Source organism: Gymnoscopelus braueri (assembly GCF_963280865.1).
Source record: "Gymnoscopelus braueri genome assembly, chromosome: 14".
In the NCBI taxonomy this organism is placed as follows: domain Eukaryota; kingdom Metazoa; phylum Chordata; class Actinopteri; order Myctophiformes; family Myctophidae; genus Gymnoscopelus; species Gymnoscopelus braueri.
This window is the reverse complement of record NC_137619.1, coordinates 43984925-44003590: the sequence shown is the minus strand read 5'-3', so window position 1 is coordinate 44003590 and position 18666 is coordinate 43984925. Positions and strand designations below refer to the sequence as shown.

Below are 18666 nucleotides of genomic sequence, written 5' to 3'. Positions count from 1 at the left end.
ATACGTTTATTATGCAAGTGCCAGGGGTCTTGATCGGCACTGATCTGATGAACCATCTGGCCTTCCTATCAATTGTTACTTATTGTTTGTAGGCTACCTTTATTAACTGTCAGTTAAAACTTTCAATAATATTCAAAAATAGTCAACAATAGCAGATCTACAAGCTGACAATAACTCGTGATGCGACATGTTGTGAGCTTATAGAGCTGCTATTTTCAAAGAATTTATGAAAATATTTTAAAAATCAATGATGACATGCCAACAATAGGGATGGCGGGATGGCAGGCTACCTCAGCACATTAATGTCGGGTGGAAACCTCATATGTCCAAAACTGCTACTTTTCAGGTTTCAAATTCAAAAACAGCAAAAGTAGCAGATCAACAAGCTCGTAGGGCGTTAATTTACGGGAAATGAAATATGGAGATAAGAGGTTTCTGCCCGACAGCAACGATATATTGGTTGTTGCGATATCGCTGTGTCAGTAGGCTGTAGGCTGCTCCCCAAGTTACAAAAGCCGCTTTCATTTAAAGTCTGTTGGTGATTCTGAATTAATGTATTGGCTACCCTGCATGAGCACAGGTCTACGGCTCTCAGTTGTCAAAAAGATCCCTTCATAAAACATCCAGCAGGAATTGGAGCTTGAAGTGCTAGAACGTTGGCGCAGTATAAATGAATATAGTAATATGAGTAGTGCAAGTACTTTTTAAAGGGGAAATAAGTAGTAGCTTATTACACTTCCTGACTAAATTGCCCCACACTGAGTTTGTTAAGTCTGTTTGAATAAGGGATAAAACTGAAAAACGCAACCCAAGAAACCAAACATAAAATTCAAACGTCTTTATATCAACTCCAGCAAAAATACAAAGTTCTTAACATAAAAGATGTATCATTCTTGGGATTAACACAAATAAAGCAGTTATTTCTTTCTGATGTACAAAATCAAAATCTATAAATAGCAACTGTAAAGAATAAAACATGTTCAAGTCAGATATTTGGTGGGTTGTTTAATTTAGGTCTAATGAACATGGGGTTCTTAAATAACAATAAAAACAGGATTGAAATGTTTTGCATTTACAAATGATTAATACCGAGAGAGAGAGAGAGAGAGAGAATTATTTAAAAAAAATAGCACTGTGCTAAAATGGTAAATGTTCCATGTTGGATGCTACTATTGCAGATGTAAAGGAACTTTGAAAACATTTGCCTGGCAGTAAATACAAAATAAAATAAAATCTTGTATGTATGGATTGAGAAGCGACAAGAAAATACAAAATAAACATTGCCCCACTAAGGAATATAATACACATGGTAGTGACATCATTAAGTGGGGCAAAAGCTAACTTATATTATGTGGAAGAGGTACTAATGCATCAACCAGTAATGCCTCATTAATGCCATGGGAGGTCACAATAGAGGGATTTGCTGTCCAAAAAGTCAACAGTGATCAAAAAGCCACTATCACATTGTCAGCCCTCATGGGTTGTGTTTTTCTTTTCAGTATAGGTTTATGATACGCACCGTAACGTGCATGCATAGTCTTGAATAAGTTAACCACTTAAACCCTATATGGTTGAGCGGAGTCCCTCATGGCTCTATACTAACATCTTTTCGGTTTTCTTTTATTGTGGGGAAAGCTTCAGCTGAAAATAGCAGATCGACAAGCTTACAACGCGTCGCAGTGCGACACTTGGAGCTTGTCGAGCTGCTATTTTCTGGATGCTGGTTAAGCCCTCTATTTTTCAATAAAAAATTTCATGATTTCTTTAATTGTTTCTAAATTATGCGTCATGATTGCAATCAGTTGTGAGCTTGTTCAGCTATTTTTGAAAGATTTTTGCCTATAATGACATGTCGAAAATAGGGATGCCAGGGCTAAAGTGGTTAACTTTTATTTAAGTACAAGCTCTCAACACATTGTGGTAGTAGGATTCGGCTTTACATAGGCAAAAGCTCTATTCCAAGAGTGGCAGAAAATAGTTTTGCAACGGTTCACATTAGCAAGACTAAATACATGCAGTAAGCAGGTACAATTTTTTAAGAAGAGGTGTAATTATAAGGAGGTGACGATGAAGCTAATGACCAGATTATGGCGATGGATGCACAACATATCGCTGTCAAATTTCTATATGAAAAATAGAAAATAAAATAAAGATCTACAGCCTTTTTTGTTATGATGCAGTGCGAGACAGACAGTGTGTGAGAGAGAGAGAGAGAGAGAGAGATATTTACTGAGATTACTGCCGGCTTCATCATATAACAACTAAATGGACTTCCTGGGGGTAAAATGAGTATATAACAAACAAAAACAGCAGAATATAGAAATCTTCAGAATAAACGATAATGCCTCAGTCAACGTATTAGACACATAAGCTTTTGCACATTAAGCAAGGAGGCATACTATTATATTAAATATGCAGGTGTGGAACAGAAACTATTTGCAAACATGGAAGGACGCACATTCATGTTAACTGGAACCTGTGCAACAGCAAGGGAACTGAGGCTTCACATATAGCAACACATTCTGACTTAAACTTCATAAATAAGGCACCTTGTCACAGCTGTTACACACTCAAAAAGCTCTGACTGCAAGACAGGCTGGAGACACCAATGGCCCAAATATTCTACGCAAAAAGTATTCAGTTAAAACTGCTCTCCCATGCTTCTGGGTTCATGCACGTTGAGTAGTTCCATTCTCCAGTGTTCACTAAATGCGCAACATGCCGCTGTCCTAAATAATATGCCGATGGTGAATGAATTTGCTGCCAACCTGTTGTTATAGATTAGCATCAAACATGCACACAAATCTGCAAAACTGTTTTTCACATGGCATCAATGTTATCTCCAGCCATGCTACTACAGAGTGGTGAAACACAAAGCCAAAAAAGGGGACACTACCTCTCATGGAACTTGCATGTAGCCCCTGAACACATACAGCAAACCTTATGCATTTCGCAGCACAAGCTAGACGAAAGCATGAATCAATTCCAAGTATCAGCACTTTCCTTTTTAACACATTTTCCTACAAAAAAAATAATAGAGAAAGGTCTAAACAGTTGAACAAGAGTACACAAAATAATTACTTGTAGTCCTTTGAGTATATTCAACACAGAGGAAAAACATCATCCTCTGTTCTGTGGTCTCCCATCAATAAGTATGTTTTATTTTGAATGCGACATCCTGGTGCGCTTAGCTGGAGACTGTAAAGGCTCCTGAGCTCTTTTTGTTGACGATTTTGGAGTCCCACTCCGTGGCGGCGTTGACGCCTGACCTTTTCTTGTGACAGATTTTGGAGTCCCACTTCCTGTTGGTGTGGGCTCCTGAACTTTCTTGGCTGCAGATCTAGGACTACCACCTTGCATTATTGCGACTGTCGACACCTTCTTGGAAGCAGAACTGGGGCTTTCAGTCAGAGGGACTGTTGCCTCCATCTTTCTCTGTGACCTGGTCAGCACCTGGTCGGGTGAGATTGGGGGCTTAACATCTGTGTTTTGCTGTGAAGTTTCTACAGTGATCTCTGCACCTTTATTTTCACTGACTCGACTCTCTGTGATTGGACTTTGTAGTGATTCTTTTATTTGGGTTCTTGTACCACTTGCTTTAGTCGGAGTGGACTTTTCCACCCCTGTTTTCTCTGCTTCCAACTGCTTTTTGCTGGACTCAAGCTTGTTTTTCAGTCTTTTAGGCGTACCTGGTCTTGGAGAAGTTCTCAGCGGCAAATCTGTATCTTTCCTGGTAAGATCCCTTGATGCTCTATTACTGCCTGGAGATCTCACCATCCTTTCTTGAATAGGAGACTTTGCTGTAGCCTTCCTACCAGAGGATATCTTCCCTTTCCTTATCTTTGACTCTTTCATTTGTTTATTTACGGGAAGACGTGACTTCTGTCCCTTGACAGTTGATTTGAGATTTGTTTTTGAGCCAGACTTGGAGGCTTTCATACTTGTGGCTCTTTTTGTTGGGGCTCTTTTAAGCCTGACAGATGTTTGCTGGACCTGCAACCGGATGTTAGAGTACTTTCTCAGGATCCGTGCGCTAGCTGGGTTCTTGGATTTACCTGAAGTCTTCTGGGCTTCACTCTGCTTCTGAGCTTCAACTGATGAATAGAATGGCTTAGTCACTCCATCCCGAGTGCCAGTGAAAACCTCTCTCCTCTCTCCGACTACATTTGCCTCCTGCTCCAACGCTTTAGCAATGAGCTTCTGACTCTTGGGGTTGCTCTTCACAGGGGAAGCAATGGCAAACTTCTTCAGATGTTTCTTAAGGCGCTCGGCCTGTAGACTTGGATATACCCCTTGCGAGGTCCCTGACATGCCAGAAGAGCTGTGGAAGCAGAGCTGAGTTTCGGACGGAAGACGCGTGTTCACCTTCTTGACGATGACAAGGGACTTTGTTTCTGTTGACTCAAGGAACCAGCGACAAATACTGGTGAAGCTGAAATTTTTCATGAAAAGCATCTGCACTGGAGAGTGCTTCTGGTGGTCCTGAGACTTTGGTTTCCGTGTCCTGCGCTTACTCTTCCATATAGCTGCCTGTCTGTCTGACATGTTTCTGTGTTTTTTGACTGTCTGGCCCTCTTTGTCCATTTGGAGCCAGCCTTTCTGCATTTTATCAAACTTCATGTTCAGATTTGTGAGTAAATGTTGGTTTTCTTCTCCATTCAGAGCTCCCAAGAACTTTTGCGCAGTAGTTTGCTTTAGGGTCTCGTTTCTGGGCATGATCACAGAGGTTACCGTGCTTGGTGACAACACAGAGGTTTCACAAAACGGGGAAGATCTTGCTGCCATCTTTGTTATCTTTTCTGGCTTGATTCTGATAGGTGATGCGATATCTCTCAGTTTCTCTGCTATTCTAGGATCACTTGTAGAAGGCGTTGCCAGTCTCTGTGACCTCAACGCTAACTTCCTGTTCTCAACAGGAGTTGACTGGGGGAGGGGCTGGCTGGACACACCAGCCTTACTGCTCTCACTCCTCAATGGCATTTTCACAAGTTTGTCTAGAGCGGAAGAATTGGTGGAATCTCCACCCACAGTTTTCTCATCTAGAGAGGACGGTGCTGCCTTCCTCTGAACACCTTCGCTACCTTCCGTCTCCTTACGGAGAAGCCGTTTGCTTCTTAACGGTGTACTTGGTTCTGGCGTTTCATTCTCTTCAGAACTTTGACTTTTCATTGGACTGGATACCTGACTGCTAACTTGTGGATTCTCATCCTCACTGACTTTTTCAGCCTTTGACGATATAAGTTTCTGTTTGGTTGGCAAACTTCTGTCTACCATTGATTTCCGTTCGTCACTGAGGTCTGTTTCCGGTGACTTTAGTTTTACGACACTCGGCTCGACAGTATTCTCTGGGACTGCAGACCCATTTGATGATTCAGAGACAGCAGAGGAAGGAGGTATGGGTGGGGCGGAAGAAACAGGAAGAGGAGAAGAAGAAACGGGGACGGAGGGTACGTCCTCTCCTGATGGAAGTGAATGTGGCCCAGTGGGTTTTGCAAAAACAGAAGAGGTATTTACAGACTGTGGCGACTCAGCAGTTTCAGCTTGCTTCAGTCTGGCTGATCTGAGTGGGCGTCTGGACTCAGGGGTTTGGGGAGAATCAATTGGGAGATCAGGAAGAGAATCAGTATCGTGTGTACTCTGAGCTGTATGTTTTGGGATTTGTTTGGCTCTTGGCTCTATTCTTCTTAATTTAATGAGGGACCCTGAGGCACGTGTTGGGCTATGTGTGGTTTCAGGGGAAGGTTCCTCCACTTGTAGAACCACAGGTATATTCTCAGATTTTACAGTTACATCTCTCTCAGGGAGATCTTTTGGCATGGGACTATTTTGAACAGGATCATCGACTGGAGTATTTTTGGGAACTTGCGATTTCACACGGGTTTTTCGAGGTGAAGGGGCGCTATTGACCGATCTTCGACGCAGACTTCTGTCAGAGGCCGATATGGGTCGACCGTTAACATATCCCACAATCTCATGCTTAGTCTCTCTTAAACGCTTTGGCAGAGAAATGACCATGCCACGTTTTCGACGCCAGGGTGGCAATTCTTTCAGAAGTGCATCAAGTGTCTTTGAGGACACATCATAGTCATCGTCATCATTCTCTTCAGTCTCAGGCACCACCTCAATCTTAACTTGTTTAACTGTGTCATTGTCCTGTGGTTGTACTGGGTCATTTTCCTGTGGTTGAACTGTGTCATTTTCCTGTGGTTGAACTGTGTCATTTTCCTGTGGCTGCACCGTGTCATTTTCCTGCACCTCCACTGCCGCCTCCTCTGCAGGAGCTGTGGGGCTATGATTCTGTTCTCCATCCAAATTGTCACTGACTTTCTGCACCTCTGGTTGAGGCTCCAGTGGCTGTTCCTCATCTTTGCCGATTTCCTTGCCATCTTCATTTTTGTTCGCCTCTTCTTCCACTACTGTGTCACCCTCAGCTGGGGCCAAGGTTTCACACTCCTGCTGCTCTGCAGACTCGCTGCTCGGGACTTCATCTGAAACCAACAGGGGCCCTGCTTCATTTACCTGTTCATTCTCTAACTGGTCTGTCGTGATCTCTTTTGCTACTTCCTCAGTCATTTCATTGTCAGGCTCATTGCTCTTGTCCGCCTCAAGCGGTGCCATAGCGGCCGTTTCTGAAGCAGAGCTTTCCTCGGATAAACCACTCTCCCTTACCTGCTCTGAATCTGAACCCGCTTCTTGCATTTTGTTTACATCTGCATCTACATGCGTTTCACTATTCTCCGTTGGGGAGCTTAAGGGCGATGGGGGAGTGGATGGCTCTTTGACTACTTGACTTTGATCTGTCTGACTGGTCTCAACTAAAACATCCAGTTCACTATCTGCTGCCTCCACCACATCCCCCATTCCAGGTGTCTCTCTCTCTTCTGGCTGTTCTGAGGGCATTTGTTGGCTAACAGTCTCTCCACAGCCTCCTGCAAAAGGCATATCTACAGGGGGTACACCATCAGGTTTGGCAAGTACCTGTTTCGGGGTGACTGAGGCAATGGGCTCTGGCATCGGGTTCGGACAGTTACTCCTGTTGTTTCGATTGGCTAAGGTACGGACAGTTTTCAGCTCCCACATTTCCTCTACATACATGGGCCCTCTGGTGCTTTTCCTGGCATTTCGCCGTGGGGTGAAGGGACGCCGCTGTTCCCTCAAGCACTCTGTGATTGGTTTGTCAATATAAACAATATCATAATGGCCTAGATCTGGGTCCGTTATAACCTTACGAACAGACTCCCTGGGCCGATGGTCAGTGGAACTCCGCATGCTCTTTCTAGCGGTCCTTGGAGAGTTGAGTGGAATGGTGCTGAAAGCCTTGTGAACCGAGACTTTTCCTTGCGAGTCTTTGGTGGGCCCAATGGAGCCTCTCTGTCTGGCTTGCTGCAATTGTCCTGACTGACTGTGCCTTTTCACAGCAGAGCTGAGTCTAGCACTGTGAGCCTCTGCTCTGTTTGACAAGTCTGAGTTACCCTGTTTCTCTTCCAAAGTGCCAGAGTGAGTATACAGAGAGGACGGGAGCACGCACAGCTTCTTACCATCAGCTTTACCATCAGACTTAATTATCACTTTAAGAGACGGGGCGTGGTCACCGTGACGGCTGCTCTCTGCATCTACTGCATTCAAGCTGGGAATGCTCAAACCCGTGGCGCTACCTGAACCAGGTGTGCGCAGATCCAAAGCGGGGCCGGCAATAATGGACGTTTTCAGTGAAATAGCCGTGTCTATAACACTCTTTACCGTTGCAGAACCGCTAGTAATATGAGACGTCTCCCGGACATCCAACATGCCTTTGGGAGTGGATGTAATGGGAAGCCTCGACTGAGAACATGGCTTCTCAGGGGTTTCCAGGTTGGGCAGCGCAGTGGAGCACATGGCTCCCTGGCTACCAGAGGTAGGGTTAGAGGCTTGCGATGCGCTGGAACATCCTGACGCCTTCGCCTCGGTCTGAAGGAAGCCTAGGGCGTCTACGATCTGTCTCTGATGGTGAGGGCAGAGTTTGGCCATGAACTGCTCCAGTGTGGAGGTCGACTGCAGCTCTGTTGCCTTTGCACCGTGTACCTCTGGAGGCTCACTGAAAAAAAAAGGAAATACAGTCAAATGAGTGCGAGTCAGCGGTTACAACAGACATAATGGTTATTGCCTTTCAAATTGATACCAATTAATTAGTTATGGTCACTGTAGGGAGGAAACCTTGTCATGTCCAAAATGGTTACTGTTCAGGAAATGGAGTTCCAGTGGAGCCAATGTAGTAATTGTTTAGTCACAAGCTCTTATTAAAACGTTTAATTGATTAAAGAGTAAAAGCATTACCATTTCAAACCCTATTTTGGCCATGTCAGACACACAGTGTCAAACTTTTTCCAAATGAGATTATATAGCATATCTACAGGCTCACGCCGCGTTGCGATGCTTGTAGAGGCTATTTCATACTTTTGTGCGACACAGCAAATGATAAAACAGGGCAACCATTTATGAAAAAAGTTATATATTAAATATGGAGATACAAGGTTTCTGACGGGCAGCGACGACATAATCAAACAAGACAAGAGCATTCAAGCAATTGATTTGTGAAGTGTAATCTATTAGAAGTAAACCACACACACTACATGTTCTGTATTTTCACAATACATTTATTAGAAGAATAAGTGATTATGAAAAGTGATTCTTTTATCCAGTGAATTTGACCAAAGACATTGTTACAGCTAATATTTTTTTCCCCTTCTTTTCATAATGTTTTTTTTCCTTACAGAGTACATCAAGTAACTTTTACACATGCACAGAGACATTAAGCAACGATGCCCCAGTTTCCATGGTAACACAAATCAAGATCATGTTAAATCACTGTGAGAAAACACATCAGGAGCAAACCTTTTTTTTGTCAAGTTGTCAAATTCAAACTGTTATCAAACATCTAGTGCAACGGATAACATTTAGTGATCATTTAAGTGCTCTACCACAAAGAAATTAACAAACAAATTTAGTCAAAAACAAAAAGAAATTTTATGGAATAACATGGCAAGTTAGACAATGTTTGACAAATTATTAATGCCAATAATCATGAGGTTTTGTTTGTGTCCCTGTTTCCCCATCTATTCCATGTGTTGTCTATCTATAGGGGGTCATATTTATTTTGCGTTTATGTGAGGTAGGCCTAGTATTGTACGCAATACAATTATATTGGGTACCACCCACCAGTATGCAAAAAAAAAACTTTTTCTTAGAAAAAGAAATGCCCTACAAGACAACTGGTGCATGAACATGTCAAACATATCTGGGTTCCTGAGATGACCGCTTTACTTTTTTAAATGTCAACAGGCCTCTTTCTCACAGCAGTCAAATTGAAAAATAATTGTGTAATTGGTTCCCAAAGGTCCTTTGGGGGTATCAGGGGGTCCCCAGCTAAATAAGTTAATATAGCGTCACAATCATTTTAAAGCATATTTTATACTTTGGCTATTCAAAAATAGCAGATACGAAAGCTCATAGCGCGTCACTTCGTGCCACGCTATGAGCATGTAGATCTGTTATTTTTGAAAAATCTTGCACATTCTTGCAAAACTTCATACATTTTTTTAAAGTGAAAATTTTTAACCCAAATCTTTGGTAGCACTTTGAGATTTGTTTCAAATGTAAAGTGGATTATAAATAAAAATGTATCATTATAATCATATTATTATTAACACCTGTAAAGGAAGTAATATTACACAAATATTTATGTCAATATGGCAGCCGTGAAAAAGGCCTATTTCAAACTAAGCTGGCTCCATTATGCTTGTATTCTGATATAAAGTTTATATTGCATGACCAAATTACCATGATACCAAATATTTTACCTTCACGTTCCCAAATGTCTATGGTGATTACACGACCTAGACACTTTACCCACGTCAACCCTGGTGTCCCTGTTTTAGGCATGTCATTAGACAAGAATTGTCAACAAATGTCTGAACCTACCTAAATGTTCTAGAACCAGCTCACACGTGTCACAACACGGTGTGAGCTTGCAGATCAGTAAGTATATATAGGGCTTAAGTGGTTAAAGGACGACTTCACCGATTTTCAACCTATCTTCATATAATTGGTCCGCACTAATACTCATGATAAAATGGTACAATTTTTTTCTACTTGGTCTGTGTCTCATAGGAGGGCTGTGGACAGTCTAGAAATCCGTCTACCAGTGACATCATCGTTAGACATGATTTTTTTTTTCCCAACAAGATTTCACATTTTTTATTTAGATTTTTATTAACACGAGAACAATGGCTTCTTTTATTGCATTGGAACTTTCCAGGAATAGAAAGCCTGCCGTTTCTATTAGCTTGGATTCCCCATTGATGATGTCACTGGTAGACGGGACTCTGAACTGTCCTCCTCTGAGACACAGACCGAGTAGATTTTTTTTTAACCATTTTATCATGAGTATTAGTGAGGACCAATTATATGAACATAGGTTGAAAATCGGTGAAGTCGTCCTTTAAGAATGTCTGAATATGCCCATCAGCTCTGTCGGGTGGAAACCTCATATGTCCAAAACTGTTACTTTTCAGGATTAAAATTCAAAAGTAGCAGGTCTACAAGCTCAAACTTGTGGACCTGCTACTTTTGATGCGTTTGTGTGACGCTGTAGTATGATCAACATTTACAAAAAAAAACACAAAAAGTTAGAATATGGAGAAAGGAGGTTTCTGCCGGATAGCGACGATATACTAAAGCAAGGCAGTAAGAATAATGTTCTGCCCTTTTGATCATGGGGTTAAATGTCGTCCATTTTCTTTTAAACCAATAGAACGTGACACATCTATATTGCTTGAGGCATTGTGAGCTGGAGAGAGTACTGCAGATTAAAAACCCTGCCTGGCGAACATCTTACCTGAACTGAGGTTGCATTGAAATTCACTGCATTTCAAAAGACAAAAACAATAATAGTGTGAAGTCATAATATCACGGAGATATCTAAATTGCAATGATATCCATTTAAGATACTACAAATTATATGTGTGACAACAACCCAGAACCTGAGACATGTTTGCTTTTCGGTAATGGGACACATCCCTGCAAGCTCAGTCCAAGTAGGAATATTACCTGATGAACTATGATGAAGTGGTACATGTTAAGATCCCTGAGGGTTTTGCTCTCCATTTCACATACTGTAGCGTTTTGTATAGGATCTCACACAAGATACATACATTTCCCCCCCCCCCCTCAAATAGTAAAGTGACAACGGATCTAAAAAGACGGAATCAAAAAAGTAACACCACACAAATTCAATGAGAACAATCATGACAGACACGCGACAACACAGAGCTGTGATTGGCAACCTTTACAGTAACACTGGGGAGGAGAAACAAATCTAGTTCACGTTAGGAATAGGGTGGAATCAAGGAGGAACCGGATCCAACATTGATCACAATTGGAACCGTTTCCGGGAACCGGTTTTATCCCACTGTCAGAGACGGTATGTGGATTTCACGTCTGCTATACAATTACACTACTAGTGGTTCTCAAACTTTTAAATGTCAAGGACCACCATAACTTTGAGGAATCGGACCGTTAAGAGGAAATCGTTAAGGAACCGGAATAGTTAAAATCCTAATGGATCCCAGCCCTAGTTAGGACACCCTTGTATGAGTTTAGTACATACATCATTAACCACTCGAGCCCCATTACAAAAAGCAGCAAAAATAGCCTATATACACAAGCTCACAGTGAGTCGAGACCCGTTGGGGGCTTGTGGATCTGATTATTTCTGACCCTTTTTGCAACATATTTGAGCATTTTAGCAACCTTTTGAAAAATGTCACTATGACATAGCCCAAAACAGGGACGTCAGGCTGAAAGTGGTTAATGACCCATGGTGGTTCTGAATGGATCCGATGACATTTCAAGTCTCACAGTTCGTCTACTTCAGTGGTTCCCAAACTGGGGGTCGGGACCCCCAGGGAGGATTACCTTAATGTGCAACATTGTTTTTTCTCACTCAACAGTAAACAAAGTAAGTGTATACAGGGTATCTGCACATAAAGTTAAAATTTAATGACTTTTAAGACCTTTTTAATACTAAATGGCCGAATTGTAAGATATGTAAGAAAGAGGCAAACATTGTGAAAATAGCCGATCTACAAGCTCACAGCGCCTCACAGTGCAAGGCGTTGTGAGCTTGTAGTTGGGCTATTTTTACAATATTTATCTGTGGAACCGAGTCAAACTAAATGTAATGCCTACAATTCCAAGTGCTTGTCAGGGTGGGGCAGTTCAAATGTGATTATTTTGGGTGGTCGCAGCCTTAAAAGTTTGGGAATCCTTGACACATGTTTCAACGTGACATATGACAAACATTGCATACACTCCAGTAGTTTCAATACAACATCCCCCATCAAAGACTAATTTCACCTTACACATCAAGTTGCCCAGTGACACGATTTCTTAAGTCCATACTCTGGCAATCATGCAAAATACACAGTTTCATTCCTTTGTACATTTGCAAAATGATCAAGTTAAATTATCCCCCCAAAAAATATGTAATTTCCCCACATGTACACACTTTACGCATCTCAAGAGTGAAACTATTTGCATTTGTGCAACCTCATCAATTCGCCAAGTCTTTGCTCTGGTACATTATGGGCTAAGTATATATAATTTAAAACTTTATTAACAAATTCCCCTTGTAATAACAAAGTGAAGGACAATTTCAAACGCATTCCTCCACCTCCGTCACACTGAGGTCATTTAAATACCTTATCAGCAATATATATATATATATCTTCCTAAAGTTCTTCAATGTGAATAAGCGCTTTTTTAAATGTTTTTTTTTTGTTCTGTTAAAGCTATTTACATTCATGTTTACTTACGAGAGAAAAAGCTTCAATAAATAAATACTGCCCGAGTGAAATGACTCATATCCAAAGAGATATTCCATTTAGGAAGCAAAATTATATCTTACTCCCATTTATGAGAATGGAAATGTTTCTCCAAAATATGAAATCCTCAAAACAGTTATTTTTATTCACAGACTCTTTTAACTGTGCCAACCACCAAGACGATAAAAAATTAACACCTCACCTTTAAAATATTCAAAAGTCAAGCATGGGTGCATGAAACTTTTTTAGGATACTTTGAAATATTTACATTATGGTTAGACCCGTGCTTGAATTCGGATTAATTTCACTGTCTCATGTCAGAGGAACTATGCACATTATCTCTAGCCTCAATCAACTCTCTTTGTGGTGTGAAAATTAATCCAAAAAGAGCTTTCTCTCTAATGCCAAATGTATACTCAGTCATACAGTACGACTGCGTCTCATGGCGAAAACAGGCAATCTAAAAGATCACCACGCGTCGCAGACGTGATGCGTTGGGAGCTTGTAGATCAGTGATTCTCAAAGTGGGGTCCGGGGACCCCCAGGGGTCCCTTGAGGGGATTCCAGGGGGGTCCCCAGCTAAATTTGTTAACACAGCATCACGATAATTTTAACCCCTTTATCCAAATTGTATTCATCGGCTATTTTTGAAAAATCTTTGTGTTTTTTTTAACAAATCTTCTCTGGGGGTCCCTGGCACTGGAGCCAAAACATTTTCAGATGGGGGTCCGCGGCCAAATATATATAATTTGTGGGTCCTTGTGGCATGAAAACGTTTGAGAACCACTGTTGTATATCACCCATTACCGCTGTGTGCTGCCGTTGTACGAAAAAGTATAGATCAGGTTTTACAAGTGTGTGTGTGTGTTTGGGTACATGTGAAACTGCTACATAGAAATGCTATGTGGAAACTAGTATACTTTGATATCAGTTTTCCATATCATGAGGTAGTGAACCGTTCGATTTGCTACAGTAAACTTTGAAGAGGACATTAACATTTGTTTATAAGCCAACTGCAATATAAGCCAACTGCAAAATGCCAATTATATCTGATCACATGGCAAATAACCGACACCACAAAACAAAACCTCACGTGCTTAACAGGCATATTTATATATCCCAAACTTAGAACATAGTTAATATTTTGTTGGGTATGAATAGCCTTTGATTAATTCTAAATGATTGTCATGGCAAGATCAACCTATTCGTTTTTAGTTTTTTTTCTGATAATGAGGCAAGTCAGCTTGAACTTGTGTATGTACTGTTATGTCATTATTTTGCAACCTAAACAAAGACACCATTACATTGATTAGATTAGTGAATTAGCCATGCATTTGAAATCTAGGTTTGGTCCATTAAACCTACTGCTAGTTAAACTGTTGTAAATAATTATAAAATGTTTTTAGCCATTTGTTTTTTAGCAATGAGAATCCAAACTTTATACACTTTACTCTATGAAAGTGTGAATAGTTTGTTTTCTCCATAATATCTACATGCAGATTTATCAATAGTCTACACTGTTAGTGTAAAAAATTATTATGCCCTGCAAAATAGCACAAGGTTTGTATAAAGTAGTTTGAATAGTTTATATGTCAAAGTGGTTTGAAAAGTTGAACGTTGACAAAATTAACTGTACTGCTGTTAGCGCACAGATCCCTGGAAAAGGGTATATCTTACTTTAGATGAAATTTCACTTGACAATCATTGACTGCACTATTTTTTTAAACTCCAATTCACCAAGTCTGCAAATCTGAGGTACCTACTTATTATACCTGAAGTATCATTTTGTACTCAAAAACATGTTCACTTCATAGCACAACAATGTCATCTTAGAACTGTAAAAATTTAAATTAAAAACAAACAAAACACAAATAAAGAATACAATATATGAAGATCTGTTAGAGCTTTTGAACAACCTGATAAAAAGGATCATAAATTATGTGTACAATCCAATTACAATATTATGCAAGTCCTGAGGTATAACTGTTGATAGTGTAAGTGGCATACACAGACGTGTTATAAGAGCCATATGCACTATAATTCCTGATTCCAGTATGACACCTGGATATGATTCAGTCCTTTGGATAAGCACAGTATTTTTATTATTATTATGGTTGTCATTCAGAAGCTATTTTTGAGAGAGAGAGAGAAAAAAAAAAAAGAGAAATACTTAAGTGTTAATTTAACTCGGAAAGTGTGCAAATGAAACCAAATGGATCCTCATGGGTTGGGTCCACTTCATTCCATTTGTACACCCTCCGAGTTAATGAACACCATTTACGCATTTAATGCGTTAACTGTCTAGAATAAGGTATTATCTTGTCTGAAGAATGCTGGTGTAAAATTTGTTGACTGAGAATGAGTAAAAGGGCTGTCCACAACAAGAACGATAACCACAATGACCATTACAATTAATGTATCGTTTAAAACATCTTTCAAAATCAAGTGGGTGGCAGAGTTCACACCACTGTGGCAAACCATGTAATTGGGATCACTTTCAGAGCGATTTGACGAACAATAGAAACACTGACGACCAATTGAAATCCAATCCGAATTTGCAGGTACTAGTCGTGTTAGAACACGCCACTCACGCTCAACATGTCGACAGAATGTTAGCGTTCAACCAGAATGGATGCTCCCATCATTATATTAATATCTATATTAGTTATCATTCTTGGTGTTGATGGCCTGTAATGGGTCAATACAGTCCATCACTGCCATCAGTTGCGACACCCTCTGGTGAAAGCATCTTTACATTATTGCATTGCCGGCCCACTGGGTGGCCTTCGTCATAGTGTGCCGTCTGGCAAAAATGTTACCGGTCTGAAATAAGCTTTGCCGTGATTATATGCTACTATGTGACTTTCCATTGTTCAAACAAGACAAGAAAAAGCACATTTCAGAAGCAACATTTTAACCTTCTTATCCTGTGTCTTAACCCGTTCAATCCGGGAAAGCATCTGTGTCATTTTAGATTTGAGCTATACATGGTTGCTGTCGGGCAGAAACCTTGCATCTTCATGTTTCAACTTGTGATGTTTTTTTCAGATAAATTAATGCCCTACTTCATCATACAAGAGTGTCGCACACAAGTAGTGAAAATAGCAGATCTACAAGCTCACTACGTGAGCTCGTAGATCGGCTATTTTCACAATTTTAAAATGTTAAAAAAGGGAACGGTTTTGGACATACAAGGTTTCCACTCGACAACAAAGATTTACAGCAACTTGCTTTTCCAGAAAACTGTTAGGATTTAGAAGGCATTTTTAGAATCGGCCTTTGGTCTAAATGGGTTAAAGAGACAAGATATTTCAGAGGTAATTGTACCTGATTGATAAATTATAAAGAATGAAGTCAGTAAATGAGAAGCCCTACAACACATGAGTTAAAAATGATAAGAAGGCTTGAACTGGTGTTGACACGCTACTGATAACCGGCTAAGGTAGGCTGTGAAGACACCTGATAGTAGGGCGTGCGTATTTGTCAGTAAATAAAATACATTTCTTTCTTTTCACAAAAAAATAAAAAATAAAATGGATTTGGGGATGGAATATATTTCCTGTTTTTAAGATGACTGAGAATATCCATAACATGAGGCACCGAGATATGCAAATATAGTATATCTGGAGGTTGAGGTATGTTTGTGTTTATATAGAAATCAATAGATTTAAACTTTCCTGATAGAAACATTCTCTTTCACTGACAAATACTGCACGCCAACAAATAAATGTATCCTGAGGTGTGATGAAGGCTATTAAGTTACAAGTTATCACTATTCATACTGTGCAGAGATTACATCACATTTCTAGGGTGGAAAATGATCCGGGTGTGCTTTTGAAGGTTAGCTCTTAGCTTTGGACCAAAGAGGGAGGTGAAACTCTGGACAAGAGAACATGTCATTCTAACAAACAGACTATAAAAATAAAAAGGTATTTGAGATCTAAAAAGGTGCTGGAACACACGGTATTGCCCTGGCATCTACAGTATATTTTCTTGGGGCTTGGGTGGGCCATTTTCAATCTCTGGAGGGCATTTGAAAAACAGTGACAGAAAGCAAGTCCGTCATCCAGTGTTTGTATGTAAGATCACAAACGTATAAGATATCCTTTTCTTTACAACAAAACATCTAAATTCTGCATTAACTTATTATTTACAAGCTCTCAACATGCACATCTGCAGCAAAGATGTTTTACTTTTGCACAAGTGCCATTAAAGAAAACAGTACCGGCAGAGGACAGTAAGGGGCGCCACTTGCCAAGACTTGATTCCATGTATTACCAATTGTTAGGATGACCTTTTTAGAGACAGGGATGGCTAGATTCAGTCTATATAAAACAGCATGTTCTTTCATGGAGTGCTTTAAAATCCCTAATGGATTGTTTTTGGGGGCAATAAAGGAGTGTAGTGAGTCACTTGTAGTGTTTAAGAAAAAGAGAGCGGGGTCAGATCGAATAAAATAAGTTAATAAATAACAGTTTTAAATAAAATGATCATACACTAGTTCTGTGACGGAAAGACAACATTGCCTCTGCTACCGTCTGTCAAATGCAACATGAAAGTTTATTTTGTTAAAAAGAAATCATTAGTATGGTATCTGGTTCACTCATCAGGGGAGGTGCTTGTGGTGAACAACTCTCCCCCATTCTCCAATGAAGCACACTCCAATGTCTCAGAGACCGTGTGCTGTGAGTACTGGACTCCCTCGTTGCTTTCGGGGGACGTCGACGGAACGCCCTGTTCCTCTACCTGGCTTAGCAGCCTCAGTTTCTTTTTGGGGGGATGTTTCAAAGTCCCCAGTCGCTCTTTAACCTTGTATTCCAGGGTGCTGTGTGGAATCCCATAGATGGACTGGGCCTTAGACACGCTCATTTTCCCACCCATGACCATAGTGACGGCTTCGTCGAGCAGATCGGTGTTATACTGCCGATAACGCCCTCTCTTTTTCCTCGGCTGCTTGGATCCCAGACCTGACTCGGAGTCAAGGGCGGGATAGTTGCCGCTCAGCGCTTGCCGGTCTGTGTCGTACGGCCAGTATTCCTTCTCAGCCCCAGGGATATCAAAAGCTCCATTGCTCCCTTTCCGGCCGTGCTTGGGTAGTATAGAACGAAGCTTCTTTCCCAGACCATCCTCACAGACCGAAGTGGAATGCTCCGAGGGCGGGTCTAACCCAAGGGACAAGCCACGCACCTGGGGAATCTTGAGGTCAAAAGGTGAGGGGGAGAGGCCCGGGTCTCGGTGGGCCTCGTTGAGAATTCCTTTACCACAGGACAGAGACCTGGAGAAAAGCCCGGCTGCTTCCAACAACCTAGGCAGGTCTTTAAGATGCTCACTAGCCTCACTGTTGGCTCTGAGCTTGAGCAAGGCCCCGAAATGAGTGTTCACATTGGAGAACGCAGATCCATTTCTGAAGAGGTCAGTGGGACTGGAGCTGTGGTTCCGACTCGGAGGTGACTCTGGGTCGCTCTCCGGGGCCAGACCAACCTCTTCTTTGATGTGCAGCGAGTAAGCAAGAGGCTGGGAAGTCTTATTATGGTCGGAGTGGCCGCTATTCTCCCACCTCCTCCCATCCTGTAGGCTCCTCATAAACAGCCCGACTTGTCCGTCCGCTCTCAACGATCGCCTGATTGGATGGAAGGAAATTGGGTGTAAGCAGAGCTTGCACAGTGCTGTTTTTTTTTTTTTTTTGCCTTTTCTAAAGGACGATGGGTTGGGGAGGGGAGGACGTTGGCCACTCCTTTATTTGATGACCTTGCTTGGGTAACATCACCATCTTTTCAATAAATGTGGGAGGTGCAGTTGTGTGTGA

General features: G+C 41.1%; 1 protein-coding gene across 3 annotated transcripts in view; it reads right to left on the bottom strand.

Moving 5' to 3' along the window:
• Nucleotides 1-823: 823 nt before the first annotated feature.
• Nucleotides 824-18666, bottom strand: part of LOC308100423 (ligand-dependent corepressor-like) — a 38640-nt gene continuing 20797 nt past the window's right edge. For 2 of the 3 annotated variants that reach the window (XM_080449467.1, XM_080449468.1), the window contains exon 7: nt 824-8074. In XM_080449467.1, coding sequence (XP_080305593.1) covers nt 3160-8074 — 4915 coding nt within the window. In that variant the 3' untranslated portion in view covers nt 824-3159. Of the gene's footprint in view, nt 8075-16068; nt 18481-18666 lie in introns of those variants that run through there. The other variant, XM_080449469.1, reaches the window with a different exon arrangement.